The 26,598-nt window shown below is 55.0% G+C and overlaps 2 protein-coding genes, 1 long non-coding RNA gene and 1 pseudogene across 52 annotated transcripts; 2 read left to right on the top strand and 2 right to left on the bottom strand.

Annotated features, from left to right (window-relative positions):
• The first annotated feature begins 1,429 nt into the window (after nucleotides 1–1,429).
• LOC135970898 (uncharacterized) lies at nucleotides 1,430–12,568 on the top strand. Its single transcript, XR_012414025.1, has 2 exons — nucleotides 1,430–1,812; nucleotides 12,107–12,568. It is a non-coding gene; the product is annotated as an uncharacterized lncRNA (long non-coding RNA).
• On the bottom strand, nucleotides 2,028–16,562 carry THBS3 (thrombospondin 3). Of its 50 annotated transcripts, none has more exons than XR_012413928.1 (23): nucleotides 15,171–16,562; nucleotides 13,597–13,803; nucleotides 12,132–12,388; nucleotides 11,927–12,029; nucleotides 9,938–9,964; nucleotides 9,648–9,730; nucleotides 9,511–9,562; nucleotides 9,237–9,385; nucleotides 8,680–8,820; nucleotides 8,376–8,533; nucleotides 7,836–7,988; nucleotides 7,513–7,623; nucleotides 7,316–7,423; nucleotides 6,870–7,029; nucleotides 6,417–6,535; nucleotides 6,228–6,280; nucleotides 4,819–5,012; nucleotides 4,462–4,681; nucleotides 4,305–4,353; nucleotides 3,888–4,084; nucleotides 3,475–3,647; nucleotides 2,418–2,557; nucleotides 2,028–2,333 (listed from the first exon to the last, which is right to left on the bottom strand). XR_012413928.1 is itself a non-coding variant. In XM_073993886.1 (23 exons), exons 12-23 carry the CDS (start codon nucleotides 7,537–7,539, stop codon nucleotides 2,275–2,277), a joined length of 1,458 nt encoding a protein of 485 aa, XP_073849987.1. In that variant the 5' UTR covers nucleotides 7,540–7,623; nucleotides 7,836–7,988; nucleotides 8,376–8,533; nucleotides 8,680–8,820; nucleotides 9,237–9,385; nucleotides 9,511–9,562; nucleotides 9,648–9,730; nucleotides 9,938–9,964; nucleotides 11,927–12,029; nucleotides 12,132–12,388; nucleotides 13,597–13,803; nucleotides 15,171–16,562; the 3' UTR covers nucleotides 2,028–2,274. The 50 variants fall into 50 exon arrangements, 21 of the variants coding, with proteins under 21 accessions (XP_073849987.1, XP_015311696.1, XP_005541624.1 ...); XR_012413857.1 differs by having other exon boundaries at nucleotides 8,376–8,453; XR_012413912.1 differs by having other exon boundaries at nucleotides 6,228–6,276; nucleotides 8,376–8,453.
• On the top strand, nucleotides 16,272–21,238 carry MTX1 (metaxin 1). The gene is made up of 8 exons (XM_045361801.2): nucleotides 16,272–16,730; nucleotides 17,731–17,800; nucleotides 17,937–18,016; nucleotides 19,548–19,640; nucleotides 19,806–19,988; nucleotides 20,115–20,191; nucleotides 20,652–20,806; nucleotides 20,899–21,238. The coding sequence occupies exons 1-8, from the start codon at nucleotides 16,443–16,445 to the stop codon at nucleotides 21,111–21,113; spliced, it is 1,161 nt and encodes a 386-aa protein (XP_045217736.2). The 5' UTR covers nucleotides 16,272–16,442; the 3' UTR covers nucleotides 21,114–21,238.
• Nucleotides 18,065–25,872, bottom strand: LOC123566810 (lysosomal acid glucosylceramidase-like; annotated as a pseudogene).
• Between the last annotated feature and the right edge of the window lie 726 nt (nucleotides 25,873–26,598).

The raw sequence follows: 26,598 nt of genomic DNA, 5'->3' as shown, positions 1-26,598 counted from the left end.
CACTTAAGGGAGGAAACCTGGGCTCCGATGAACCCTAGGGTCCTTTCTTGCCACTGTCCACCACTGGCCAGGAGCTCCTCCCGCCCTCTAGTGGTCACCAGGAGCCTTGCGGGGCTGGACCGCGCCGGCTGAGGAGCTTTTCTGACCTGGCGGAGAGGAGTAAGGGCAGCGCTGCCTAAGTGGGGCAGCGAGAGCCCGCGAGAGGGAGGTAGGGCCCGGGAGAGAAGGGTCACTACCGTGGCCAGGGAGGGAGGAACGCACAGCATGGTGGACTTCTGGGAGCTTTAGGAGGGGGCACTCCTGGACGCGTGGTGGTGGCGTCTGGAGGAAATGGAGCTAAGCGGGTGGGGTCCTGAGGTATGTGGAAAGGGCACTGAGATATGTGGGAGAGGACATTGGAACGTGGGCAGAGGAGTTGGACACGTTCTGTGTGGGCCGTTATGTACTTAAGAGGCAGATCGGGCCGGGCGCGGTGGCTCACGCCCGTAATCCCAGCACTTTGAAAGGGCGAGGCGGGTGGATCACGAGGTCAGGAGTTCTAAGACCAGCCTGGCCAAGTTGGTGAAACCCCGTCTCTACTAAAAAATACAAAAATTAGCTGAGCGTGGTGGCGGGCCCTGTAATCCCAGCTACTCAGGAGGCTGAGGCAGGAGAATCGCCTGAACTCAGGAGGCAGAGGTTGCTCTGAGCCGATATCGCACCACTGCACTCCAGCCTGGGCGACAGAGCAAGACTCCGTCTCAAAAAGGGGGGGGGGGCGCAGAGAGTAGTTGGGGTGACAGAATGGGATTTAGGGACAGAACTATCCTTTGGGGAGCAGAGTGGTATTGGGGACAGGTAGGTACGTAGTGGAAGGCAAAAGCACACGTAAGGTGCGTAATGCGCAAGAGCCGAGAGGTGTGTGCGGCAGCAGTGCACCAGGGGAGGAAGCTATCCCGGGCCGCGGCAGCACGTGGAACTTGGGTCCCGCAGTCGCAGGCTGCGCTCTAGGCCAACGGAAGCAGTTCCGCCTGTATTCGGAAAACAGTTCTCAGCCCCAAAGACACAGGTTGGAAAGCACTTTAAAAACACTTCGGCGAGGCACGGGATTGGAGAGCATCGGATCAGCAGACGAGAGACCACCGTTCCCGCCCGCGCGCCGCTCGGTACCCGAGGCGCAGCTTTGTGAGCTGCGAGACCCCGGGGCGGGCGCTGGGCGGGGTGGGGGCGTCTGACGTCAGTGCGCCCGGGAACGCGGGCCGGGGAGGCGGGGAGCCCCCCACTCGCAGGCTGGAGAAAACCAGAGTAGCTAGGTGGGCGGCCCCAAACCTCAACTCCCGGCATTACCAGGCAACAGCCATTCAGTTCGGTTGCTGGGACACGCGTCACCATGGCGACGGCTCCGCGCCGGGCAGTCTGAGTACTTAAAGAGCAAGCGCGCGCAACGCCCGGGCGTCGGAAAGCGGCCTTCCGGGACTCCGCAAACTCCCGTTCTTCTTCCCCCCTCCCCCTTACCATTCCCTTCGCCTTGTGGGCGCCAAGTCTCTCTGGCCTCCAAGGTGAACCCAACTCCCAACTCCCCAGCGCGCCCCGGGTTCCCGGGTCGGGCCGGCTTCAGGCGGTGGGGAGCGGGATCCCGGGCCCCGGGCGGGCGGGAGGGACGGGACGCGGTGCAGTGTTGTTCTTTCCCCCGCCAATATTGCACTCGTCCCGGCCTCCGGCCCCCCCGGCCCCCCGGCCTCCCCCCTACCCTTAGCGGGGCAGCCCCCGCCCTCCTGGCTCTCCATCCCGGCGGATCTTTGATAGACTGGAGTGTCGCCGCTGCCACCGTGAGTAAGTGGGGCTGGGAGGACTTCGGGCATCCTCCGACAGGCACCCTATCCTTCACTTAACTCCATCCAGCACCTCCCCAACCCGCACCCCCAAATCAACCAAACTTCCCCTAGATCCCTAACTTCCCCCGTCCCAGGCTTTCTCTTCTACTCCCCGATTCCTTCCACTTCCCCACCCTATCTCGGAAAATTCCTAAAATAAGCAGTTGCACTGGCTTAGAAAACAACCAGAACTTTATGGCAATGTGCTGTCATCTTTCCTGGGGTTAGTGCCTGAGTAATACCCCTTGAAAACTCATCCCCTGAAGAGTGGGGCGACCACCCCTCTGGAAATGAACTTTTGGGTGCCAGAGAAGGGTCTGTGGTTGGCTGAGGGGCTGTAGCTTAGACCTCAGGGTCTCCAGGGTGGATCCCAAGGCCAAAGGGTCTAAAATTCTGAATTCTGAATCCGGTGGCCTCCTCTTCACACCCTTCCCTGGAGCAGCTGCCTCCGGAATGGCTCAAAGTCCTCAGGCACTGTGTCTGAAGGGGAAATAAGTAAAGTCAGAGGATGTGGCTCTCCCATAAGGCATGAAGGATCAGGTTGATCTCAATCAGTCACCTCACCATTGCATCGATACTGGAGATTGGACCAAATGATGTTTTCTTGGGAAAAGCAGAATACACCAAGACGCCCCCCTCGCATGGATGTGTCAATAATCACCCCAGAATCCGCCACAAGCTGGGGTCCCTCATAGAGCTTCACCCTGTCCAGGATTCCAGGATAGGAGTGTCCATTGGTGCTAGGGTGCCAGTGGGCACTCTGCCACCATGCCTGGGTCCTTGCTTTTCCCCAGCCCCCCTTGAGCTCACCAGGCCTGAGAGAGAAGGGAGGGAGGGAAAGGGAGGCAGGAAGGAGAGGGAAGGGGGGTGCTTTTCTCAGGCCTGGGGCCCCAGCTCTTTGTCCAGCTCCTTTTGCATCTCAAAGCACCAGCCGCATTCCAAGCGAGGATTGGGTTGCCATGACGATAAGCACAATGGGCTGGGGGGTGAAGTCACCCGCTTCCCAGGCTCTAGTCCACCCCCTTTTATCCCCTGTCCTGGCACCCCACAGCCCCAGGCACCTTAAAGGGGAACCAACCCAGGTTCCTGGATTCTGGGCTCTTGGCCATGGAAAGTCCAGCCTCTAAGCAGACCCATTTCCCCTCCCTTCCTGTTCATCCCCACCAACTAGGGCTACTTGTTGGAGAGGAATGCAAAGTTGTGAACAAAGTGCTGAACCGAGGCCTGTGAAGTCAGGGCCTTGGTTTTCTCTTCTGTAAATGATGATCCCTTCCAGGTCAGATGATCCTTATCCAGGTTGATAAGACAGATTCCAGGCCATACCAACTAAGGGACCAGATGTGATGTGCCCCTCCACAGATTGGCCTGGGTTTGGAGGCTTCTGGAGAATTGTAAAGGGCATCTAACCCAATGCCCTCATTTTACAGAGGGGAAAATAGGTCATGGAGGAGGAGTGACTTCACCAACATCACTCATAGGTGCTTGTGTCCATGGTGAGAAAGGGAAATGGAGAGAAGTGGCTGCAGTCCCCACCCATGGAGAGGTCACTGGTGAGTCCCAGCTAAAGAGGAAGGACAGGCCCGGCCTGAGTCCCACAGGTGGGCTCAGCCCCTCTCCTTACCGAATGTAGCCAACTTGAGGCCGGTGCAGAAGCTGCCAGCGATAGGAGGTCTTGTCCCGCCAGCCCACATTTCGTGGGTCCGTCCACAGTAGTCGCACCTGATCAGGGGTGTGGCCAGTATGCCACAGGGCATTTCGGAGGTGCTCACCTGGGCCAGACACTGATGTCACTGCCTGGGAGACATTGGCAAAGACAGTGGGTCAACTGCAGAACTGGAGTGAGGGGAGACAACAGGTTGGTAAGTGCAGGTGGGAAAGGGAGTCAAGGCGGTCATGAAAATGCCCCACAGAGCTGGCTCCAAGCCAGATGTCTGGGTAAGAGGGTTCCCAGTCAAGCAGTGGGGGAGGCCCTGGGGCTGCAGAGGAGAGCTTTGGGAAAGGGCCCTGGGTTGGGGAATCTGAGCAGCTGGGGACCTTGAGCTGCAGCCCGGGCTGGGCAACCGCCCGAAAGGGTGTAGCCTGCCAGTAGGTCTGCTCAGTCTGCTTCCACATGACTACGTAGAATCGGCCACTGTCTTGATAACTGAAGAGAAAGCCTGCGTAGTCATCGTCAGTCACTGTGTTCACATGGAAGGTGCCTTCAAAGTCCACACCATTGAAAGCCGTGTATCCTGGGGTGGGGGTGGGATAAAGGTCAGGGGCAGCAAAGCTACTGGTGGCCCATCATGGGGTGAAGTTGGGAAAGGATGCCTGCTATGTGTGTGGCCAGCTTGTGCCACTGCCTTCTCTCTCACCACTTTGCCCATTCTCCCTGTCTGTTTCCTCCCCTACCCTCTGCCCCTATAGGATTCCTCCATTTGGAAGTGATTGAACTATATATCCCTTACATACCAACTGCCAAGCCAGGGTCACTGTTCATGGTCTGAACGATTTCCATGCCCTGGGGTTGTATAGTAAAGAAAAAGCTGTGATGCAGGTGTGCTATCCCTCCCAGGCCCCCCGCCCCAGTAGCCCTGATAGCACCTGCCCAGCCCACTGCCCCGAGTACCTGGTTGAGCACAACCCAGTTTGGGTCAATCTGAGCATCACCCTCAGGATCCAGGACGACGGTCTGATAGGCCCGAAAATCCGTAAGCGTTACCTCTGCACTTTCGGGACACACATCCAGGGGGTCGACCACAGCATCATTGTCAAAGTCATCCTCACACACATCACCAACGCCATTGCCTGGGCAGAGTGAGGCTGGGTGCTCAGGAAGGCCCTGGCCACTGCCATTAGGCAACAATACCACCTGTTGGGCCTTGCATTCCTGACTTCTTTCCCCACCTTGCCGTTCCTCACTTCCCAACGGGGCTTGCTGCCTCCAGCTGGGCAAAGGCAACATGCTCTGGGTCCCCAGGCTTACCATCTGAGTCCTTCTGATTGGGATTGGGTACCAGGCGGCAGTTATCAGGACCAGGAGGCACGTAATCTGGGATGCCATCATTGTCATCATCCCCATCACACTCATCTCCAAGTCCATCGTTGTCTGAGTCCAGCTGGGAGCTATTTGGCAGCTGTGGGCAGTTGTCCTTGGTGTCCTGATGCCCATCCCCATCACTAATCAGAAGAACAGGTACCAAATAAAGGCTTTAAAGGTACTCCTTGTCCTTCCCCTTGCTTCTGCCTGGGAGCCTCTGGAGTCTACTCTCCATACAATCAGACCTCTGGCAGTCAGTTTTCTGAGGTGAAGGTCCAGCAGTAGGAATGGAGGGATGACTATAAGAATGACTTCCTGCTCAATAGCGATAGAGAATTAAGGCTAAATCATAGAAGGAATTTAGAATATACTATGGCCCGGGCACAGTGGCTCACGCCTGTATTCCCAGGACTTTGGGAAGCCAAGGTGGGCAGATCACCTGACTTCAGGAGTTCGAGACCAGCCTGGCCAACACAACGAAACCCTGTCTCTACTGAAAAAAAAAATTAGCCGAGCTTGGTAGCACGCGCTTGTAATCCCAGCTACTCAGGAGGCTGAGGCAGGGAAATCGCTTGAACCCTGGAGGCAGAGGTTGCAGTAAGCCGATACCACATCACTGCACTCCAGCTTGGGTGGCAGAGTGAGACTCCATCTCAAAAAAAATAGGAGGCCGGGTGCGGTGGCTCACACCTGTAATCCCAGCACTTTGGAAGGCTGAGGCGGGCGGATCACGAGGTCACGAGATCGAGACCATTCTGGTTAACACAGTGAAACCCCGTCTCTACTAAAAACACAAAAAATTAGCCATGTGTGGTGGTGGCCAATTGTAGTCCCAGCTACTCGGGAGGCTGAGGCAGGAGAATGGCGTGAACCCAGGAGACGGAGCTTGCAGTGAGCTGAGATCGTGCCACTGCACTCCAGTCTGGGCAGCAGAGCGAGACTCCGTCTCAAAAAAAAAAAAAAAAAAAAAGATATACTAGAGGAAAGTAAAATATCCCCTATAAGAACTTGCATTTTGCCAGGCACAGTGTGGCTCACACCTGTAATCACAGCACTTTGGGAGGCAGAGGCTGGTGGATCACCTGAGGTCAGGAGTTCGAGACCAGCCTGGCCAATATGGTGAAACCCTGTCTCTACTAAAAATACAAGAATTAGCTGGGCTTGGTAGCACACGCCTGTAATCCCAGCTACTCGGGGAGGTTGAGGCAGGAGAATCACTTGACCCTGGGAAGCGGAGGTTGCAGTGAGCCAAGATCGTGCCACTGTACTCTAGCCTGGGTGACAGAGCAAGACTCCATCTCAAAAAAAAACAACAAAAAAAAGAAATACCTTGCATCTCTTGATCAAGACCTTACCTGTCTTCATTGGTATCACAGACATCCCCCACCAAGTCGCTGTCTACATCTGTCTGAGAGAGAGGGACCTGTTCTCACCATCTCCTCTTTATAACTCTGAAGAGGGTGATCTGACCACTTCCCATCCAAAGGGCTGGGGCTTCATCCATCAGTACTCTCATCCCTCCCGTCCTTACCATCCCCCTGTACCTGGGTAGGATTGCTCATTTCAGGACAGCTGTCGCAAGCATCTCCCACCCCGTCCTCGTCCCTGTCTGTCTGTAGTGGGTTGGGGACTTTAGGGCAATTGTCCAATCCATTGGGGATGCCTAGAAGACATGGGTGGCACAAGGTTGTTACTAGAACACGCCATACTCTCTCTCCTAGGTTGGTGAAAGTCCTGAACTTTGTCTCCCCACCTAGAGGACAACTGGTCAGGAAATCTGCCTGTTTCTTGTCTTACCTTCTAGTCCACACTCTGCCCAACGCTACGCCCTGCCTCACATTCCCATTGACATTTGCTGCAGGTAGTCTCTCCTCACCCAGGCCAGCGTCCACAAGCCTGCCTCCCCAGTTCACAGAGATGTCCTAGCTTCCCTTTATCCCTACCTGATACAAATTCTTACAGGTCCCCCAGCCACCCCTTCAGCCCCAGGCCTGCACCATCCCCATCCACGTCGTTGTCACAGGCATCTCCTTCCCCATTGCCATCTGTGTCCTTCTGGTCATTGTTGGGAACGTTGGGGCAATTGTCACAGGCATCACCAAATGAATCTGTATCTGAGTTCTGTTGGTCTTTGTTGGGGAACAGCCGGCAGTTGTCCTGGGCAGAGGGGTGGGAGGGGAAGGGTCAAGTCTCCCCTAAATCACTTGTCATCTTGCACTTACTTTGTCACTGTATCCTTTTCTAAGATCACACCCTTGTGATGGACAAACTGCTCAGCACAGTCCCACCCACCCAGCCTCCTTGTCCTGGGCACGAGGTTTTTGCCTCTCTGATTTGGAGTATTGAGCCCTTCCTAGAGAGCTGCCAAATGAGGTAAGAGAGGCACTGAGAGGACAGGAGGAGAAGAGAGGAGCTCCAAGGGGCAGGGCAATCTGGGAGTCACCTCAACATTCTTGATCCCATCCCCATCAGCATCGTCATCACACTGGTCCCCCACACCATCATTATCAGCATCTTCCTGCCCAGAGTTGGGTGTCAAAAGGCAGTTGTCCTAAAGTTCAGGGGAAGAGAATGGATGAGTTCTGGCCTGACCCAGCCTGGGCTCCCCACTACGCCCCCTCACCCGCCTGCTCCCTGCACCTGTTTGCAGTGTTTGTTGTTGTCCATGCAGGGCAGTGCTTGGTCTGGATAGCCATCGATGTCTGTGTCAGTCCCACATACGTTCCCATTCCCAGCCCAGCCCACGTTACACTAGGGCAACACAAAGGGTAGGAGCTAGCAGTTTGGTCTGGCTCCCCTCCTCCCTCTATTTTCCCTGCTTCAGGTTCTATTCTCCCCACCAACCAGTTCCTGGGCTCAGGCCCACCTCTCTCCTGTGAAGGCCTGCAACCCAGGCCCTAAACATAGCCGTACCCCTTTCCCCAGACTCTCCCTTTTCCTTCCATGCCTGAAGCCTAGCTTACCTGGCAGGACACTGCACCATTGCGTTCAAAGAGACAATGAGCATGGACGTGGCAGGGACTGTGGGCTGGGCTGTGGCAGGTCCGGGCTGGGAGGCAGCCCTGGCTCTGGTTGCCCAGGAAACCCAGGCGGCAGGGACCACACTTGAAAGAGCCCTAAGAGTGGAGAGGCAGCATCTTAGGAACGAGGGTGAGCCCACCAGGCACCCAGGACCAGCACTGCCCCACCTGCGGGGTGTGGGCTGGGCACTCGGCTATGCCAGGCATATCAGTATCTCCTTTAGGTTCTCATGACAGCCTTTCAGGGTGGATAATAGCCTTGGTTTTCAGATGAGGAAGCTGAGGCTCAGAAAAGTTAAATAACCTGCCAAAGAGCTAGCAAGAGGCAAATCAGTATTCCAAACCAAGTCCATGTGAACACCTAATCTGTGTAGTGTCCTGGGGAGGAGGAAAGGCAGCAGGAAATTTGAAGGTAAGAAGGGGAAAGGGTTGGGGTTTTACCATTCCCACCACCCCAGAATACACTCAGGGTATTCAGCTCACCACAGTGTTGGTGCAGATGGAGTTTGGGTCACAGCCACCATTGTTGCCATCGTTGCATTCATCGATGTCATTGCAGACCTGAAGGGGCAGACTTTGGGTGGAACCAGACCTATGGTGGGTCTCCTCAGATACAGCAGAGGACACTGGTATGGCCTTATCTGTGAACATCAACATTAAGCCCAGACCCAAAGCCGATGCAAAGCCATCCATGTCCCATTCATCACAAGGGTCCCATGTCTAACCCAGAAGCCCCTGGCCTCTATAAGGCCAAGATCCCTTGTCCACACACACTACCCAGTCTGACCTGTTTGCTGGCCCGGGCATAGTCAATGCCCACACCAGACACCTGTGTGCCCTTGTACCCTCGAGGACAGGCCTCACAGTGGAAGCCGGGCATGGTGTTGATGCAGCTGGAGCCCGGGAAACAGGGGTCGGCGTGAACACACTGGGGAACAAATGAGAAGGCAGAGGTCAGGCCACCCTCTGGGAAACTCAGGCCCCTGCCTGTGATCCATGAACCATTGCTCCAGGTCTCCCCTTTGTGCAGCTCTCCCCCCCACACAACCGCCTTGTGCTCCTGGTCCCCACCCCGCTTCCCTCGGGGTTCCCTCTCTCCCTCCCCATGTGCCTGGTCGCCATCTCAAGCCTCCCCTGCAGTTTCCCCAGCTCCTTCCCTGTGTGGCCTTCAGTCTTTGCCCTAGGCCTTCTGTCTCTCCCATCTTGCATTTCTCTTCTTGCCTCTGACCTCTCCTAAACTCCAAATTCCTCTCCTCTGGACCAGCATTTATCCCACCCTCTTGGGCTCCTCCTGACATCCTCACCCCAGTTTTCTGTACCCTTCTGGGCTCTGCCCTCCCCCACCTCGTTGATGTCACTGCAGTGGGTGCCGTTGCCCTGTAGGCCGGGGGGACAGGGCCCACAGCGGTAGCCTGGGTACTCGTACACTTCCATGCAGTCCACGCCTCGGAAGCAGGGATTGGGGCTGCAGTGGGAACGCTGCTCATGGAAGCCTGAGGGGTGGACATAGTCAGAGCTACCCGGTGGTCACTATTTAAGCCACGAGAAGGGAAAGCCAAAGCCATTGGGTGGGGAACGTGGCACTATCATCTGGAGCCTCCCCTGCTCTCCCACTCACCGCACACCTGACACTCCATAATGGTGTTTCGGATCAGGGACATTTCCTTCACCTGGAGAAGGATGGGAAGGAGTCAGCACTTGACATCTGCCACCCCACCCCAGAATCAGTGCCACCCTTCACCGGCCCACCCAAACCTGGTCTCGTATATCATCCCGCAGCTCCACCAGGATCTGGTTGAAGAGGGTGAGTTGGGTGACCAGCGCCTTGGTCTGCTCCCCTGTCAGGACCCAGGGTGTGAGGGGCTCAGTACTGGAGCACCAGTCCTGGGCCCTCCATGGGCAATAAGCCGGCACATGCCACGGCTGCCCACCTCTGCCTTTAAACCTACTACATTCCTGACTGAAGAGGACTTAGTTTCAGGCAGCTGCCAGAGCCTGGGGCCTCCTCCCCCATCCCTGCTTCCGCTTCAGTGTGGCCTACTCACCTAGAATGGAGTGCAGTGCATTGGTCACTGGAGAGGAGAAGAAAACATAGTCAGAGGGGTGAGGTGAAGTGAAGAGAGGCCTGGCTGGTGAGGAGGAAGAAGGAAGGTGAGGACAGGGACAGGGCTGGAGCCCCAGAATAAAGATGGGGTGCTGGATACTGGGAGGGTAGAGCTGGCAGACAAGCAGTGCCAGCTCCTTCCACAGGGCAAAAGGCCCTCTAAGGGAGTTGCTTCACAGGAAGTCAAAACCCAAATCCTCCTGGTTCCTAGGCATGGTAGCGGCAGAAGGGATGGGCCCAAAGCAGGGCCAGGGCCCCAGTACACCCATTCCCTTTTTCTTTTTTTTTTTTTTTTTTTTTTTTTTTGAGACGGAGTCTCACTCTGTCGCCCAGGCTGGAGTGCAGTGGCCGGATCTCGGCTCACTGCAAGCTCCGCCTCCCGGATTCCCGCCATTCTCCTGCCTCAGCCTCCCGAGTAGCTGGGACTATAGGTGCTCGCCACCTCGCCTGGCTAGTTTTTTGTATTTTTTAGTAGAGACGGGGTTTCACCGTGTTAGCCAGGATGGTCTCGATCTCCTTACCTCATGATCCGCCCGTCTCGGCCTCCCAAAGTGCTGGGATTACAGGCTTGAGTCACCGCGCCCGGCCTTTTTTTTTTTTCGTTTTTTTGAGACAGAGTCTTGCTCTGTTGCCCAGGCTAGAATGCAGTGGCACGATCTCAGCTCACCACAACCTCCACCTCCCGGGTTCAAGCGACTCTCCTGCCTCCACCTCCCAAGTAACTGGACTACAGGTACCCACTACCATGCCCAGCTAATTTTTTGTATTTCTTAGTAGAGATGAGGTTTCACCATGTTGGCCAGGCTGGTCTTGAACTCCTGACCTTGAGTGATCAGCCCACCTCGGCCCCCCAAAGTGCTGGGATTACAGGTGTGAGCCACCACACCCAGCCATCCCATTCCCTTCTTCAAGAGCTCTCCCTCAAGTATCTGGGGAGGTTTTATTTAGGTGAGAGCTTCTGAACATCCCTGTCAGAGAGAGCAGGCAGATGGGCAATACTCAGAGAAATTGCTAGTGACAGCTGCCAGTGGGAACTATAAAAGACTCAAGACCAGGTCGTGCACGGTGGCTCACGCCTATAATCCCGGCACTTTGAGAGGCCAAGGTAGGTGGATCACTTGAGATTAGGTGTTCGAGACCAGCCTGGCCAATGTGGTGAAACCCCATCTCTACTAAAAATACAAAAATTAGCCGGGTATGGTGGTGGGCGCCTGTAATCCCAGCTACTTGGGAGGCTGAGGCAGGAGAATCACTTGAACGCAGGAGGTGGAGATTGCAGTGACCCAGAGTGCACCACTGCACTCCAGCCTGGGCAACAGAACAAGACTCCATCTCCAAAAAAAAAAAAAAAAAAAATAGGGCCGGGCGCGGTGGCTCACGCCTGTAATCCCAGCACTTTGGGAGGCCGAGGCGGGCGGATCACAAGGTCAGGAGATCGAGACCACGGTGAAACCCCATCTCTACTAAAAATACAAAAAATTAGCCGGGCGCGGTTGTGGGCGCCTGTAGTCCCAGCTACTCGGGAGGCTGAGGCAGGAGAATGTCGTGAACCCGGGAGGCGGAGCTTGCAGTGAGCCGAGATCGCGCCACTGCACTCCAGCCTGGGCGACAGAGCGAGACTCCGTCTCAAAAAAAAAAAAAAAAAAAAAAAAAAAAAAAAAAAAAAAAAAAAAATACTGGAGACCAGTATCTCTTGGTCAGCCAAGACCAAGCAATTAACTAATTCCTCTCTTGGATCACTTTTTTTTCTGGGATGGCTGTATTGGAGATTGTGGAGTCAGGTAAAAGATTTGGAATAACAGGGTTAGAAACCCTAGGAATGGGTGAGCCAAAGGAATGGGTTTTAATGGACAGAGAGGTCAAGAAGACAGGAGTCACCAAAGGCCACAGGACCCATGGTCCAATGTCAGCAAACAAGTCTCTGTGTTACCTGCACTGTGGATGGACTCGTCCCCTTGGAATGGACACTCACTCAGGGCTCCTACCCGGGCCATGGACCCACCCAGAATAATTTTCATAGATTCCACAAAGCCCTGGGGGGATAGCAGCAGAGTAAGGTGGGAAGGTCTACCAACCCCTTCCCCAACTGGTGCAAATTCTATTTCCACAGAACTCAGAGGCTCCTCCCGGCTCACCTGCATCCTCAAATATGCCTTCTGTCCAGTCCTAATCTCCAGCCCATCGACCTCTGCTGGAGGAATGGGGGCCAGTGCTGGAAGGCCTGCATGTTGGTCACCCAGTTTGCAGTCCACATAGAGATGCAGAGCAGGGCTGGGTCTGGAGGGACCTCGGAGTCGCAGGAGAACTGTGTGTGTGCGACCATCGGCCAGGCCTGCTTGCTGTAGGTTCACGGCGTGGACTTTGCCATCCTCCCGCTGGTATCGCACCAGTACTGCCCAGGAGGGGAGATCAGTATGGGTGCTATCCCCTTCCCCCTGCCTCCCAGCTGAGCCTTGGATCAACTCTGCTGGATACCACATCTCTAGGGCCCCCATCCCTAATTCTACTATGTAGCTGTCAACACTTTGTATGTAATAGGTACACAATAAATGTTTTTGAAATTGGTTTAGGCCGGGCGCGGTGACTCAAGCCTGTAATCCCAGCACTTTGGGAGGCCGAGACGGGCGGATCACGAGGTCAGGAGATTGAGACCATCCTGGCTAACACGGTGAAACCCCGTCTCTACTTTAAAAATACAAAAAAACTAGCCGGGCGAGGTGGCGGCGCCTGTAGTCCCAGCTACTCGGGAGGCTGAGGCAGGAGAATGGCGTGAACCCGGGAGGCGGAGCTTGCAGTGAGCTGAGATCCGGCCACTGCACTCCAGCCTGGGCGGCAGAGCGAGACTCCGTCTCAAAAAAAAAAAAAAAAAAAAAAAAAAAAAAAAAAAAAAAATTGGTTTAGAGGCCAGGCACAGTGACTCACACCTGTAATCCCAGCACTTTAGGGGGCCAAGGTGGGCAGATCACTTGAGGTCAGGAGTTCGAGAACAACCTGGTCAACATGGTGAAACCCTATTTCTACTAAAAATACAAAAGTTTGCCAGGCGTGGTGGTGGGCACCAGTCTCAGCTACTCAGGAGGCTAAGATAGAATCGCTTGAACCCAGGAGGTGGAGGTTGCAGTGAGCTGAGATTGTACCACTGCACTCCAGCCTAGGTAACAAAGCGAGACTCCGTTGGAAAAAATAATTGGTTTAGAGACAAATACTTTCTTAGTATTCATTGGTATCAGATGACTCTATCCTCTCCTATGGTGACAGCTGGTTCTGTGGCCACTGAACTGTTCCAGGGATCTGAAAGACCTTTCTATACCACCGCTGAGGCACAGAGACATGCCTCACCTCCCTCCAAGCATCCCCAAGTACAACCTCCCATCCCTACAAATATCAGGACTCAAGCCTCACCCTATTGTTTGGTACATGGCCTCTTAAAGCACCTTGTAAGCACCCCATACCAGGCGCCCCTGATGTCTGGGCACAGCCTGATGGGACCTTGGTCCCCAGTGGAGGCCAAGGAGAATGAGGAAGCACTTGTGAAGTAGGGATGAGGGATAATGCTTAAAAGAGGTCACCATTGCAGGAAAGGAGATGCCCACCAGTCACCTTTGTTGATCTTGCCTACAACAGAGGCCTCCAGCCATCGCGTGTTGTCTTGGCGAGAATAGAGGCCAAAGAGGACACCACCCTGCTTGGGGGGCAGGCGGAAGGTGGACAAGAGGTAGATGTCCCCAGCAGTGAGCAGGGCTGTCCGGATCTTCTCTGCCACAGCTACCATCTGCCGAGACTCGCCCACAGTCAGCAGGTCAATTACTGGTCAGGCAGGGGTTATCAAGGTTAGAGAATGGGATCAAATGCTAAGGTATGCCCTCCCCTGAGCCCACATCACCCCCTGTTCCCATCACCAGGCAGTGTTAATCACCTCAAAATTCAACCCTTGGCTGGGCGCAGTGGCTCGCACCTGTAATCCCAGCACTTTGGGAGGCTGAGGCAGGTGGATCGCCTAAGGTCAGGAGTTTGAGACCAGCCTGACTAACATGGTGAAACCCCGTCTCTACTAAAAATACAAAAACAACAACAAAAACTCGCCAGGAATGGTGGCGGGCGCCTGTAATCCCAGCTACTCAGGAGGCTGGGGCAGGAGACTCGCTTGAACCTAGGAGGCGGAGGTTGCAGTGAGCCGAGATCGCGCCACTGCACTCTAGCCTGGGCAACAAGAGTGAAACTCCGTCTCAAAAAAACAAAACAAAACAAAACCTCAACTCTTGTTGCTCTCAGAAGACAGAGCCACTGTGCCTTCCTTTCCCCATTATTGCCTATTACCACCTTCTGGGAACCTGCAGGTTTGAGGCTCACTTTGAAACACAAACAGCACCCCACAAATTTGAGATGCCCCCACCAGGTGGCGCAAAGGAGATGCTGTGCTGATCCCCCTCAGGAGTGGCACCTGGTTCCCACAACGCAGAAACGGGAGGCAGTTTCTCTTTCCATTCCTGGATTTGGCTCGTTCCACACCCTAGTTCCCCTCCTTCCATCCTAGGGGCACAGCACACTCGCTCTGGATAAGAACAGTTGCCCACTGAGGGCTCTGACCCTCCCACCATCTGGGCTATCTCCCACCGGAATGTAGGACCCAGCTCCTCTGCCTCCTGTGTCCTGGCCAATCTGTGGTTTTCCCTCCAGCCAGTAAAGAATCTATGCCTGTGTCATCTGCTCCAGCTACCTCTCCCACATCCATTGGCCCATCCCACCACCAGACCTCCGGGAGAGCCCAGGCTTCTTGGTCCCCACCCCCGCCCTATCCTTGGGCAGCCAAGAGCCCAGAGGGACGAAGCCCAGGGACCTACAGTATGCCCACCTTCAGGCTGCTCTCCCAGACCCCAGGGTGCCTACAGATGCTCAGGAACCACCCCAGCCAGGCAGCCTGAGCATCCAGTTCCTGAGTCCTCTGCCCTGGCCTCATGCCTGACCCTGGCCCGTTCCAACTCCCCCACTACTCTGTGGTGCCCACTCCTGTCCACCAGGCCATAATTTCACGAACCCTAGGCAGTCTAACGTTTTCCTGTGGCTCAATTTCTAGACTCTTCCCTCTCCCTTTGCCCACATGCTCTCTGCTACTTGGGTTGAGGGAAAATGGGGAAGACACAGAGAGCGGTCTAAGAGGATGGAGACAGGCTTACCCTGCAGGTCCTGACTGGCAGATGCGAAAGAGCAAAGGAGGAGAAGAGCCAGGGCCCCCCGAAGTTCCTGCGTCTCCATGCCTTTCAGCCGGCTCACTACCCCTGGCAGGCAGGCAGCTGGGAGGGGAAAAGGCTAGGCGGAGAGAGCAGGAGCCGGGGGGCGGAGGGACAGAGTTGGAGGGGGGGCCAGCAGGCGGGTGAGGGGGGGCTGAAACAAAGAGCTGCCAATCACCCTGGAGGCATCATCAGCTCTGGGAACCAGGGGCACTGGGAAAGAATCCTGGAGGCCTCCCTGCCTTCTACCTCTCTCTAATGATCCTCCCCCAGGTGCCTCCCTCTCCGCAGTCATCACATTGTTGGGGGTCTCCGCACACAGCACTACCGAATGCTACTGTTTTCTGGAAGCCACGATTGTGGAAGGCAAGAACCTCTGGCAGGGGCAGTGCTAGACAGTGGGCATTATTCCACAGCTGGCAGGAAAGGATGCCAAGGGAGTGGCCGAAACTAGCTTGCTATAGTGCCCAGGGATGCCCACATGGCATGAAGTTAGATGTTCTGGCGCAGCAAGTGCTCTTTATTAGGGTGAGGGTTCCCTGATACGTGCCTGTTTCTCCATTTTCCCTCATTCCTAGGAAAGCTTGGGAGTCTGGAAGCGTCTGAGGGGAACTGAAGGGAGAATCTAAAGCAGTGGTGAGGTCGGAGTGAAGAAACCAGGAAAGACGAAAGGGACACCAGGGACAGGCGTAGAAGACCAGGGGGACAGGCGAGGAGCCAAGGACCAGACTGTGGAACATTGTGGGTACTAGCGGACGGGCCGTGACCCGGATGAAGCAGAGGGGCGCCGGAGTTCCCGTTACCTAAGCAACAGCCTGCGAGCCGCTCTTCCCCTCCCCCACCCAAGCCCCAGCCCGGCCTTGCCTTCGGCCGCCGCCACCGCCCCTGTTTTGTTTCCATGGCGACAGGCGGCGCAGGGCCCGCTCCAAACATAACGCGCTGTGGAAAACATGCTGCTCGGGGGACCCCCCCGCAGTCCCCGCTCGGGCACGAGCCCCAAGGGGCCCCGGAGCAGTACAGGCCACGTGCAGTTTGGCAAGAGCCCTCAGACCTGGCCCAGGCGCACAAGACCCCGCTCTCCTGAGCCTGCCGCGCCTTCAGGGGCTCGGGGCTTCACTCAGCCGAGGCGCCGTGACTCGCCGAAGCGCGCCGGGCGGACAGCGCTGTCCCGCTAGCCCTGTCCCGCTAGCGCTGTCCCGCTACGTGGGCCACCTCTGGATGGGCCGGCGGCCGCCCTCCCCGGAGGCCCGTGGCCCAGTCCCCCGCAGTTCAGCTGCCAGTCGGACCAGAAGAAGCCTGGCCTCCCCGGGGACCTCCCCCGGCCCCCTGACCGCAACTACCGGAGGGGCGGTGGTGGGGGGCGGGTCCGTGCAGGGCAGGGCAGGAGCACACAAGGAAGTGTTTCCGGGACAGAGGGCGGGCAAGATGGCGGCGCCCATGGAGCTGTTCTGCTGGTCAGGGGGTTGGGGGCTGCCGTCAGTGGACCTGGACAGCCTTGCCGTGCTGGTGAGGGGTGGCGCTGGCGCACTCTGTTGTGCCCTGATGACTGGGGAGGGGGCCGAACTAGCCAGGCATCCAAACTTTGCCGGGCTACTCAGCACGGGCGCAGTGGGGGAAACTGAGGCAGTCAAAGACGTGGGCTCAATGCCCTATGCTGTAGATTTCTAGGCTTAATGCAGCAATGAAAATAAGCCTGGTTGGGAGTTCAGGTGATGGGTTCTAGTCCTTGCTTATCCACTCACTGGCTGTGTGACCTTGCAGAGATCCTTTCTCTTTGGGCGTTTTTTCTCCATTCGCAGGTTTACTAGGCAGGACTCTCTCAGGGACCCACTCTAGCTTGGAATTCCTGCCTTCTCCTCAGCCCCCTTTTCCTCTTCCTCTTCACTTAACAGCATTTACTGAGCCTATTGATTGTTGGACCAAACGACTCACAGCCAGGCTTTGTAGAAAGAGCTTAGCAATCAGACAGACTTCGTTTGCTTGATTTATTCATTGACTCCTTGCTTTAAAGAGCATCTATTAGATTTCTTCCAAATACTAAATATTGCCATGCAAAGATGAATAAAATATGTTCCCTCCCTTTGAGTTTACAGAAAGGCAGATAGGTAAGCAAATAAATATAGTAAAATATTCACGTATAAGTTAAAGTAGGAACAGATCATAGATACTGCCAAAGAGAAGGGCATGGTCAGTGCTTCCAAGAAGAGGGATACTGGTTAGGAAAAGCTTCTGAGGATAGATGTCCACCAGGTAGATGGCAAGGGAGGAGAAAGAGGAAAGGATTTTCCTGGCTGACCTGTAATCACGGACATGTCTATAATCTCTCTGAGCCCTGTGTTGCCCATTTGCAAATAGAAATGGTAGTGACTCCCCCTTTTTTTTTCAAGACTAAGATACTAAGTATAGGGAATGGCACATAAGGTATTCAATAAATGTTATTTCTCTTCTTGATACTGCTGTGGGGGCCACGGCCCTGCCTTTCTGACTTCTGCTTCCTTCCCTTCAGACCTATGCCAGATTTACTGGTGCACCACTGAAGGTACACAAGATCAGCAACCCCTGGCGGAGCCCTTCAGGTACCCAGTGTCCCTTGGGGGTAAGGAAGGGTATGTACAAGGGGAGAAGCAGGAGATAGGTAGGAATGTGTTGCAACTATGTATGAGTAGGCAGCTAAGGGTCTGGTTGGTAGGTGTACTTCTCTCTCAATATCAGGAACTCTGCCTGCCCTTCGGACCAGTCATGGAGAGGTCATCTCAGTTCCACACAAGATCATCACCCACCTTCGAAAAGAGGTAGGTGACTTGGATAGAGGGGGCTGCCAGTAAGACAAGTTCAGTCAATTCTGTACAATACACATTTATTGAGCACCAGATACATGCCATGCTAGATGGAGGTGACCCAGAGCATCAAGGAGCAATAGTCTGCTGGTGGAGACACACACAGTGTCACTGTGATGTATTCAAGCAGTCAGCAAGAGATGAAGCTCAGGGCACTGTGGGGATATCCAGAGACACAGTACATTCTGCCTGTCAGGCAGGGAGGGAGAGGAGCACAGGCTGAAGGAGAGTAGAAGACAGCAGTTGGCCTCTGATGGTGGCACTGGAGAGAGATTTCTAAGGGCCACTTCCCTGTTACCAGGGACTAGGTTGGGCTAGATACGGGGCTAAGGATGAACAAGGCTTACAGCCAGTTTGGAGAAGATGAAAGAGCATTACTAGAGGAGTGGGGAGGCCTAGGCTATGCTCTTTACTCTGCCATCGACTATGTGATCTTGGGCAGGCCACATAACCTGTCAGGGCTGGCACTCCCTTATTTGTAAAACTAGAGGGCTGGGCCAGCATGTTTTCCAAGGGTTCTTCTAGCATTGATGGTCAGGTTCCAAGAGGGAACACAGTGTCAGAAGTGGGACGCTCTTCCTCATTTCTAATTTCCCAAAGGTTAAGGACCTGGGGAATTAATTGAGAAGCCTGAAAAGAGAGGATCCAGATAAAAGAAAAAGTTCCTGGCAGGGCCAGGGCCACTGCCCTGATTCCTTAGGTGTGAACAGAGCTTTTCCAGTTTCCAAAGTATTCTAAATTACTTCCTAACACAGGGGCATTGAGAGAAAGATTCTTACCCCCATTCCACACGGGAGAAACTGAGGCTCAGGGAGATTTAAGGATCATGCTCAAGAGGTTATCTGGGGACAAAGTTTACTCAGGATGTGGAGGGGGATGCTGAGGAGCAGGGACTGGAGCCTGGGAAGGTAGGGCAGGCTGAGACCTGGGGGTATGGGTGGAATGTGTATGTGGTAGTGGTGTCTGGGCCATGGAATGAAGTGGAATAAATAGCCAAGAGCTGGGCACTGAGGGAACCAGCTGGGGGGCCCTGGGCGTGGGTTCCCTGGATCCAGGGAGTGTGAGGATGGCTTTCCCTGGTTCCTGAGGCATGGACCAAGTCCCAGCCTGCATCTGAGCTCCGCTGTGCTAGCTTTGTGGTGTCTGGGTCGGGGAAGTTACTGTTAGAAAGTTGCCGTCAGCAGGCGTCCTTCCAGCTTTCCATGGAATTTCTGGGAGCTGCTCCTAGTTTGCGGCCGAGACTTCCCTCCTTCCCCGCATTGGGCGCTGGACCTTGACGGCCAGCAGGCTCCAAGGCCCAGGCTTTTTGCCAACAGCAACAGGCTACTGGCTGGGCCCAGGCAAGGGAGCCTTGCTAGGAAAAGTTCCTTGCTCTACCTCCACTACACTCAGGCCAGTGAGGGGGGTACCAGACAGGACTCCTTCCTCCCTGGTGAAGTGCCCCTGCAGCTCCTCAGTGTCCACACCATGGATATTTCCTCCACAGAAGTACAATGCTGATTATGATCTGTCAGCTCGGCAAGGGGCAGACACCCTGGCCTTCATGTCTCTCCTGGAGGAGAAGTTGCTCCCGGTGCTGGTGAGTGTGCCCAGACCTCCCAGCATCCATGGTTAGCAGGGGAGGGGTCGGGCACACATAGACCCACACAGAGACTCAGGACAGCATGGGGGTCAGAAGCCCACCCTGAATCAGACAGGTACACTGGCTCAGACCTGCCTGTTTCTTCCTGCCTACCCAATCCAGGTACATACTTTCTGGATAGACACCAAGAACTATGTGGAAGTGACCCGGAAGTGGTATGCAGAGGCTATGCCCTTTCCCCTCAACTTCTTCCTGCCTGGCCGCATGCAGCGGCAGTACATGGAACGGCTAGAGCTGCTGAGTGGGGAGCACATGCCTGAGGACGAGGAAGAGCTGGAGAAGGAGGTAGCTCTGAGACCGGGGGCTGTTGTATGAGATGAGCCCCAAGGATGCTGGCCAGGAATGGGAGTGCTTAGGTGGGGAGGTGGAACTGTTCCCGCAGCTGCAAGCCTACCTGTGTCGTCCCTACAGCTGTACCGAGAGGCTCGGGAGTGTCTGACCCTGCTCTCTCAGCGTCTGGGCTCTCAAAAGTTCTTCTTTGGAGATGCGTGAGTCTGACTCAAGAGGATAATGGGTGGTTTGGGAGAAGATACAGGTTCAGACGGAGCAGCTGGGGCTGGGGCTGGGGTGGGGTCAGGCTCTGGACAGGAGGTCCTTGGGATAGATACTGGTCCTGCTGCCAGTGGGGCTGTGTGTGGGGCCAGAGCCTTCTCAAAGGTACAAAAGGGTAGGGTGGGACGGCAGCCAGGCACAGGAGGGGCCTGAAGAGCTGTGGGGCACTGAATGTACCCTTTATGCAGCCCTGGGATAGAGTCCTATTCAGGGCCAGGCTGGCGCCACCTGGGGATCTCTCCCAATACCAGGTCTAGAACTGTGTGTCCTGTCCTTCCCTGATGGCCGCCTGCTGCCCAGAGCCCACCTCCCAAGGCTGACTCTTCCTCCAGCTCCATCTTTACCCCTTCTGCCTCAGTGCTTCTCCTCCATCCCACCCTTCTCTCTCTGCTCCAGCCCTGCCTCCTTGGACGCCTTCGTCTTTAGCTACTTGGCCCTGCTGCTGCAGGCAAAGCTGCCCAGTGGGAAGCTGCAGGCCCACCTGCGGGGGCTGCACAACCTCTGTGCCTATTGTACCCACATCCTCAGTCTCTACTTCCCCTGGGATGGAGGTAAGGGGCAGATGGGAGGGGCAGCCCTGGGGAGAGTGGGCAGGGATCTGAGAACTAGTTCCCCTAACTCACCTTCCTTCCTTGACCCTCAGCTGAGGTACCACCGCCACGCCAGACACCAGCAGGCCCAGAGACTGAGGAGGAGCCATACCGGCGCCGGAACCAGATCTTATCTGTGCTGGCAGGACTGGCAGCCATGGTGGGCTACGCCTTGCTCAGCGGCATTGTCTCCATCCAGCGGGCAACGCCTGCTCGGGCCCCAGGCACCCGGGCCCTGGGCATGGCTGAGGAGGATGAAGAGGAATGATTTGTCCTCACGCTCCCAGGACTGGTTTTTCTACTCTCGTGCATTCCAGAGGCCCCCATGCCTCCTCTTTGTTGGTACAGCCGGACACGGGGTGCTGCTCCCCAGAATAAAGCCACTCACGCTGACTGGGCTCAAACATTTTCTCCTTTAAGAGCTGCCATTTTTCCTGGCTAGTCCCACAGGAACCATCTGGCTGCCTGGGCACACCTGCTGCTGCTTTAAGGCTTCTGCCCTGATGCTGACACTGCTGCTCCATGGGCCCAGTTCTGCATCTACAGGAAACACAGTCTCCAGTTTTGGGCCTAGCTTTCCTAGTCTCTTCTTTTCCTTACCCTCACCCCTCATCTTGTGTTTGTACAACAGTGAGCTCACTCTAGGCCTGGGCCCAGGCCCAGTTTCCAAAGCAAGCAGCACACAGTGCACGTTCACATAAGCATGGGGGCTGGGGGGACACTGGGGCTTACTGGTCTTTTTCTAGGGGCCTCCAGCCCCTGGCAATATCTAGAGGGGAAAGTGAATCACCCAAACCACTGCCCTTGGGCTTATGTCGCTGTAAGCTCACCCTGGCCCTGCTGTGCCCTCTTTAGCCACAGACAGCGTGTGAGCTGACTCTGTCCTTTTAATGCCCAGGCTGAGCTTGAGTATCCACTCCATCACTGCAGACACCACAGGTAGGTATGAATGGAGTAGCCAGGTGAGATCGTCTCCAGGAAGCCCACGGCAGGATCCTTGATGGTAAGAGGCACATCCTTAGAGGAGCTAGGGAGTGGGGAGGAGAAGCTAAGAGTGTGATCCTGCCAAGGCCCCCGACCCTGTCTTCAGCCCACTTCCCAGACCCCACTGTTGCCCTCACCGGTTTAGCATGACCACAACGGTAGAGCCATCGGGATGCATCAGTGCCACTGTGTCCAGGTCGTTCTTCTGACTGGCAACCAGCCCCACTCTCTGGGAGCCCTCAGGAATGAACTTGCTGAATGTGGAAACAGATGGTCAGAGTCCCTCGGGGTACCGCCCATGAAACCTTCATCTAAGAAGTCACCCACCCGCATACCCATCCCATAACTCCTGCAGAAGCTCTGCCCTGGGTCTCTAGACCTGGAGCCATGCTGCTGGGCACTGACCCTGCTTTTCTACATCGCAGTCCAGCCTCAGGCACTGGGGTTGTCTGTTGCTAGTCACTTCCTGCCTCCATGGTGCAAAAGGGGATGGGTGTGCCTCTCCCGAGGTTCCACCCTAAACACCTTCCTGCTCCCTCATGGTGTAGAGTGATGTAAGCCATCTGATGTAGGAGATGATAAGCCTGATATGGAATGGGGGTGCCCGCCCTCCATTCACCTGAAGTGACCAAGGTGGTAGAACATGGGCTGTTTGTAAAACGTGTCCTTGGTGATGTCTACAATGACGGGACTGTCGACAAAATTACGCACCCAATTGGGTCCTCCTTCGGGGTTCAGGGCGAGGTTCCAGTCAGTCCAGCCAACCACATGGTACAGGAGGTTCTAGGGTAAGGACAAAGGCAAAGAGACAAAGGCTCAACACTGGGGGTCCCCAGAGACTGTAGGTAAGGGTCACATGAAGGAGAAGTGGCTGTGGGTAGCTCAGCCCTGTGGAAGATTGAGGCATCTCAAGGGGATCTGAGAAGTCTGAGGCAGGTGAAAGTGCCTTAGTAGTTGCAAAAGGGGCAATGAGGTGTGCAGACCTGTGAAGGAAAGGCAAGACAGGGAATCATGGTTCCCCAGTTGCCCAAAAGGGCAGGCTAGCTGGGCAAAGCTGGACAGGAAAGGTCTGTCAGTCTTTGGTGAGACTACTAAGGGGTCTGAGGTGTGCTTTGCAGGAAGGCAGACTGGGGTGGCTTACCGTGATGATGCTGTGGCTGTACTGCATCCCTCGATCCCAGGAGCCTAGCCGCACACTCTGCTCCCAGAACTTGGAGCCCACACAGGCCTCTGAGGCAAAGAGCATGGTGTTGGGGAACAGGCGGTGTGTCTCCCCTAGGGTGGCTTTGGCTGGAGCCAGAAAGTCCAGGTACCAATGTACAGCAATGCCATGAACATACTTAGCTGCCTCTGGGTCTGTCAGTACCTGCAAAGGAAGAGCAAGTGACCCTGGACCTTGCACACAGGCTTCTGGAACTTCTGTTTCCTCTTGTAGGAATCCTGAAGATGGGTGGTGGGCAGAATGCAACTAGAGAAGTTTTGGGAGGGATTTTTTGTTTTTATTTTTGAGACAGGGTCTCACTCTGTCACACAGGCTGGAGTACAGTGGCACAATCACAGCTCACTGCAGCCTCAAATTCTAGAATCAACTAAACCTCCCGCCTTAGCCTCCAGAATAGTTGGGACTATAGGTGTGCCACCACCATACCCAGCTAACTTTTCTATTTTATTTTTATAGGGATGGGGTTTCACCATGTTTCCCAGGCTCATCTTGAACTCCTTAGGTCCACGTGATCCCCCACCTTGGGTTCCTAAAGAGCTGGGATTATAAGCATGAGCTACCACCCCAAGCCTAGAGAGGTTTAAAGTGACAATTGTGGGATCCATGGTGCCCTGGAGGTCCAGGGGAATGGTGCTCTAGGAATCCACAGTTGGGCAGAGAAATTGCTCTAAGTTTGGGAGCCAGTCATTTGGAGGCTAGATTTGAAGGTCAGTGGAGTACCAAGGAAGTCTAGGCCTTATCACCTTTGCCCAGTGGGGCAGCAGCAAGCATTGGTCATCCAGCATGAGTAGGCGGACATTGTGGTGAGTACTGTTGGCGAGGGTAGGACCTAGGTCATGGGCAATGAAGTCTCGCTGATGTTCGGGGTGAAGCCCAGGCACTGGAAGGGGTATCCACTCAATAGCCCAGCAGAAGGCTCATTTTCAACTGTCACTGCCCAGAACTGTAACTTGTGCTCGGCATAGGCATCCAGGAACCTAGCAAGAGAAAGGTCATAAATGATCCGGCCAAGAAAGTGGACCAGACCGAGAGAACACGAAGCCTGATGGAGTGGCCAAGACTGACGGGTCCAAGTCTGAAAGGCCCAGAAGGTAGAAAGGTGAGCTGAGGAGAGGCAGATCTGGAAGTGGAACGAGGTTGAGGGTTGGGACATAGATCAACGTGGCCAAAGGGGAGGCCAGTCCTGATCCCACAGCCTTGCTGATACCTTACTTCACAAAGTATCTGGCCCAGGTCTGGTGGTAGATGTCTCCGGGCTGTCCCTTGAGTGACACCTTCCCATTCCCTGCTCCGCTGATCTTGAGCCTAGTGGGTGATGTCCAGGGGTTGGCAAGGAGTGAAACGGGACGCTGGGCCAACTACAGGGCTCGGTGAATCAGGGGTATCTAAAGACAAAGGTAGTGAAGAGAGAAGCACCCAGAGTTGGAACACATACTAGCCCAACCAGTGCATCCGGTTCAGCCATCAGCCCCCACCCTCCCACCCCCGAGACAAAATAGCAGGGGAAGAAACGTCTCTACAAGCAGACCTACCCTACAGCTTCTCAACCCCTAGACATCAGGGCCATCAGGGCCTGAAAAAGCTAGAATGCCTACGTTGAGCTTGGTATCTTCCTCTGGGAGGCTGGAGTTGTGCAACTAGAAATCATCAGGGGTGTCTGCATAGGTGTAGGTGCGGATGGAGAAGTCACAGCTGGCCATGGGTTCCCGGATGATGTTATATCCAATTCCTACAGAAAAGGATGATCGAGATATGGTAGTCTGAGTCAATAGGAGAGTATGGGACTCTGCTTATCACTTGTCAGTCCTAATAGTGTCTGAGTCAGGGCCAAAGGGAACTTGGGCTCCTGGGTTGGAACCTGTGGAGGCTGGCACCTGGGTGAAATACAGGCCTTTCTGAGCCTGAGTCCATAAGCAGTTAGCAGATGATAGGCGGGGAAATCTTATTTCAGAGGGCATTAAAACGGGAACCAAATGTCAGGGATGGGCAGAAGTCAGGATCCAAAGAAAGGGCAAAGAAAAGTGTCAAAGGCACTGTCATCTTGTCCCCTTCCTCCTCATCTTCTTCAGAGAAGTACGATTTAAGTAGCAAATTTTGGGCAGGGGGTGACAGGGCAAGGATGTTGAGGGCAGCTGCATCTGTTATGGTCCCTCCAAATCCCTTCACTTTCTGGGACTTCTGTTCTGGCTGCAGGGTCAGTAGCAGGCCCGAGGACATCCACGGGGAATAAGGGTCTCAGTTCCCAGGGGAGAAACTCCTTGATGATCACTGACACCGTTTGCCTCTAAGAGGACCCAGCCTGGCCCAGGGGGTGAAGGGTGTAATGTTTACCTGTGCCAGTGCAATTAGCCTGGATGGTCCCCTTACTCAGCTCCATCCAACGCCCACTGCTTCTGCTCTCAGCGGCTGAAGGTACCGAGGGCAGGAAAGGTCAGGGCGTCAAGAGAGTCACAGTATGTGGCATTGCAGACACAGACCACCAAGTTGTAGCTGAAGCTTTTAGGGATGCAGGGGCACCACCGGGGAGGGAGCACAAGCAGAGGTGAGGTCTGATGAGGATGTGGGGAACAGACACAGCTGCTCGGAGAGACGGAAGACGGTTTCAAAACTCCTCACCCCAAAGTTGGTCTCAGTCACTCAAAAGGATTTATTGAGCACCTATTAAGTCTACCACCAGAGTACTGGAAGGCTACCAAAGGACTACGAGGCAGAAGGGAGCCTCTGTGCTACCTCGCCACCGCCTTGACTCACTTACCTGATGCCCATGACACTGCCTGAAGTAGAAGCAATCCTGTGAGGCTGGCGGCCATGATGCTTACCCTACCCGAAGGCTTGGGACATTCCTGAGGACAGAATGAGGAGTGGCTGAAAAGCAAGCCCCTCTCCTCCCCTCAACTACTCTCCTGGGCAGAGTTTAGCTGCCTTTGGCTGCCCATGGCCTAGTCTCCCACATTCATTAGGACAAGGCCCACAGACACCTGGGTGCAGCTCTCCCTGCAACCTTTCTGATGACAACTCTCTGCCCACCCCAAATCAGGACGCTCCCCACCACTCTTCCCACCCATTTCAACTTCGACCCCTCCCTCCATCTGTGCCTTGCTCAAAGAGCCATGATGGCCCTGGATTCAAAGAGAGTCTGTCATTCACTGAATTCCAGTGCCAGGATTCCAGAAGCACTGTGACAATGCTGATTGGGAGCTCTCTCTTACCTTTCTGGAAAACTCCATCACCTCAGGGTCATTGGATGAGGAGAAGACCACAGGGGTTCCAGAGTCTCTGAAGGATAGAGGATCCACTAAACAAAAACAAGGATGCAGGGACCTGCCATAGCTATAGGCACTAGGTTAGTCCTGCAGGTAATTCCGGCTTCCTGACATGGATGGGTCATGTGATGACTGGGAGAGTCACATGACACAGGAAGTGAGGGAATTGCAGGCATATTTCTAAAGGGCAATTGGGTTCCTCTGAGTTGTTACAGATTATACACCCTTTAAAATTCTGGAGGGTGACCGGGCGCCGTGGTTCAAGCCTGTAATCCCAACAATTT

Source organism: Macaca fascicularis, chromosome 1 (genome assembly GCF_037993035.2).
Source record: "Macaca fascicularis isolate 582-1 chromosome 1, T2T-MFA8v1.1".
Taxonomy (NCBI): domain Eukaryota; kingdom Metazoa; phylum Chordata; class Mammalia; order Primates; family Cercopithecidae; genus Macaca; species Macaca fascicularis.
Note: the sequence above shows the minus strand (reverse complement) of the source record. Positions and strands in the feature narration are given on the sequence as shown.